The 2,251-nt window shown below is 54.6% G+C and overlaps 1 protein-coding gene across 1 annotated transcript in view; it reads left to right on the top strand.

The window, feature by feature from the left end:
• The first annotated feature begins 278 nt into the window (after nt 1-278).
• The window catches only part of OTUD3 (OTU domain containing 3), a 75,617-nt gene continuing 73,644 nt past the window's right edge, over nt 279-2,251 (top strand). The window contains exons 1-2 of the mRNA XM_006862409.1: nt 279-499; nt 932-1,053. Coding sequence (XP_006862471.1) covers nt 279-499; nt 932-1,053 — 343 coding nt within the window. The remainder of the gene's footprint in view (nt 500-931; nt 1,054-2,251) is intronic.

Genomic DNA, 2,251 nt, shown 5'->3' with positions numbered 1-2,251 from the left:
CTCACCGGCTCCTCATTTAAAGTACCACCCACCACGAGAGGGAACTGTAGAATAAACAAGGACAGCAATAGCTCTATCTCAGGACCGCTCTCTACGGCGCCTCGCTCCCAGCCCCATGCGGGAGTGGGCGGGGCGTCCAGCGTGACCTGATGTCAGGGGCCAGCGCAGGCGCAGTACAGGAGTTGCGGGGCTCCGTAGTCCGTGGCGTTGCGCTTCTTTGGCACCTGAAGTGGTCGCCGGCAGGGTCCTTCGGCTCTCGCTCCTGCAGCCGCGGGGCCATGTCCCGAAAGCAGGTGGCGAAGAGTCGGCCGGGCAGCGGCAGCCGGAAAGCAGAGGCTGAGCGCAAGCGGGACGAGCGAGCGGCTCGGCGGGCCCTGGCCAAGGAGCGGCGGAACCGGCCTGAACCCAGCGGCGGCGGCAGCTGCGAGGAGGAGTTTCTCAGCTTTGCCAACCAGCTGCAGGCCTTGGGGCTGAAGTTGCGGGAGGTGCCGGGGGACGGGTGAGGCGGGCCCGGGAGCGCGGGAGGCGGCGCCGGGGGACGCGCGGGGCATGGCGACCGTCGCCCGCTCTCGTCGAGCCATTCATTCAGGCGGTTCGGAACGTCAGGCTCGCGCCAGCCAGCCAGCGCGATTCCCAGGGCCGGGGGTCTAGCGGCGAGCGAGGCCCTTCCCCTCAGATGCTCACAGTACCCCCAAACTGTGCCAGTCGTGGGTACAGTGTGAACGTGTGTGCTGAGAGCCAGTATGGGGCAGGTTTGAGTTTGATGGTCAGAGAAAGATGACTTTTAAGCAGAGATCAGCCATTCAAAGAGCGGCAGTGCCCAGGACCAGATGAAAAGTAGAAAGGCAGGGGCGGAAGCCCCTTGGTAGATTGCCTCGCCTTCCTGTGCCCGTGCTGTTGGGCGCTGACCCTTTTACTTTTGGGAAATCAGGTCTGCGAGGGCTTGTTTACTGCGCCTAAGACAACTTGAGAATCTGTACTTGCGCACAGTGAGCCAGAGTGCTCCCCAGGCTCGCTTTGGGCTTACTTACCGGTGGACTCTTAGCGGGATGGGTACATAAATTGGGGTGGGAAAAGTGAGACTGGGAGCAGGAACGATGGCTTGCTTCAGGAAGAAAGTGATAACCCCGGAGGATGGCGAGAAGATTGGAGAAGTTTAGGGAGGAGGGGAGGAGAACACCCGCATCCCCAAACGCAGGGGCAGGTTTTTCACTCTGCAAGAGGGAGATCCTTATGACAGCCTGGTGGGCGTGTCTCCTCCCTTAGTTTGACGGCTCTGGCTCAGATTGGACAGAGGGAAGAATAAATTGAAGACCATAAGCTGGGAAGGCGTTTTCTTGATTTCCTATCACTTTGCGGTTTATGAATCCAGACTGTTGGTGAACTGGCCCGGATTTACCTTTCCCCTCTCTTGTTTCCTGCCCAGTGCTCCAGGCAAATTAGATTTGTCTTTGTCCACCAAAGTTAACCACCTCGCCTGCCTTGCTGTTGTGCTTTAAGTGTGATTAGAGCTTGATTGCATTTTACCAGCACCTAGCACAGTGGCAGGCCCGCGGAAGGCATTCAGTACATTTTCATTGAGTAGATGAATGAGAAAAAGATAGACGGAGACCAGCGCAGAGCCTCTGAAAGGGACATTTTCTTAGGATCATGATAGTTTAAGGTTTGTTTTGCTCAGACTTGTTGAAAGTACTTACTTGGTTTTGTCAGATATTCAGTTCATTAATGATTTAGGGCCTTACTAATTCTCATCAAACTGACAAGCACAAAACACTGCTGTGGACACCCAGATACCAGTTTGTTGTTGTTAAGTGTCGTCAGTAGATTCCCACTCCGAGCATCCCTGTTTCTAAGAAGCAGCTGATGAGTTTGAACTGTAGTCTACTGCATTAACCTGCAGCGCCACACCAGGACTCCACAATGGGTTTGTTGTTGTTAAGTGCCACTGAGTCCGTTGGTTCCGACCCACAGCGACTTGTATAATGTTTCTGGTGAGCTTGAATTGCTGACCTTGTGGTTCAAACAACTTTGCAGTTTAGTGCATGAACCCATAGTGCCACACGGGTGTGCTCTTCCTTGAAAATCATTGATTGTGTCCTCTCTGCTGAGTATGGCATTCCTAGTATCAGGGTGATTAGGAAACTGAACTCCTCAGTAGGAGGTTACTAAGGAGAAGAAATCGGTCCAGGGAATTGTAGTCTTGACCTTTCATAAGGCAGGGGAAACTGGGCACTACTTCTCTGCCTCCCCT

Source organism: Chrysochloris asiatica, unplaced genomic scaffold, assembly GCF_000296735.1.
Source record: "Chrysochloris asiatica unplaced genomic scaffold, ChrAsi1.0 scaffold00047, whole genome shotgun sequence".
Lineage (NCBI taxonomy): Eukaryota > Metazoa > Chordata > Mammalia > Afrosoricida > Chrysochloridae > Chrysochloris > Chrysochloris asiatica.
This window is presented reverse-complemented; position numbering and strand designations above follow the sequence as displayed.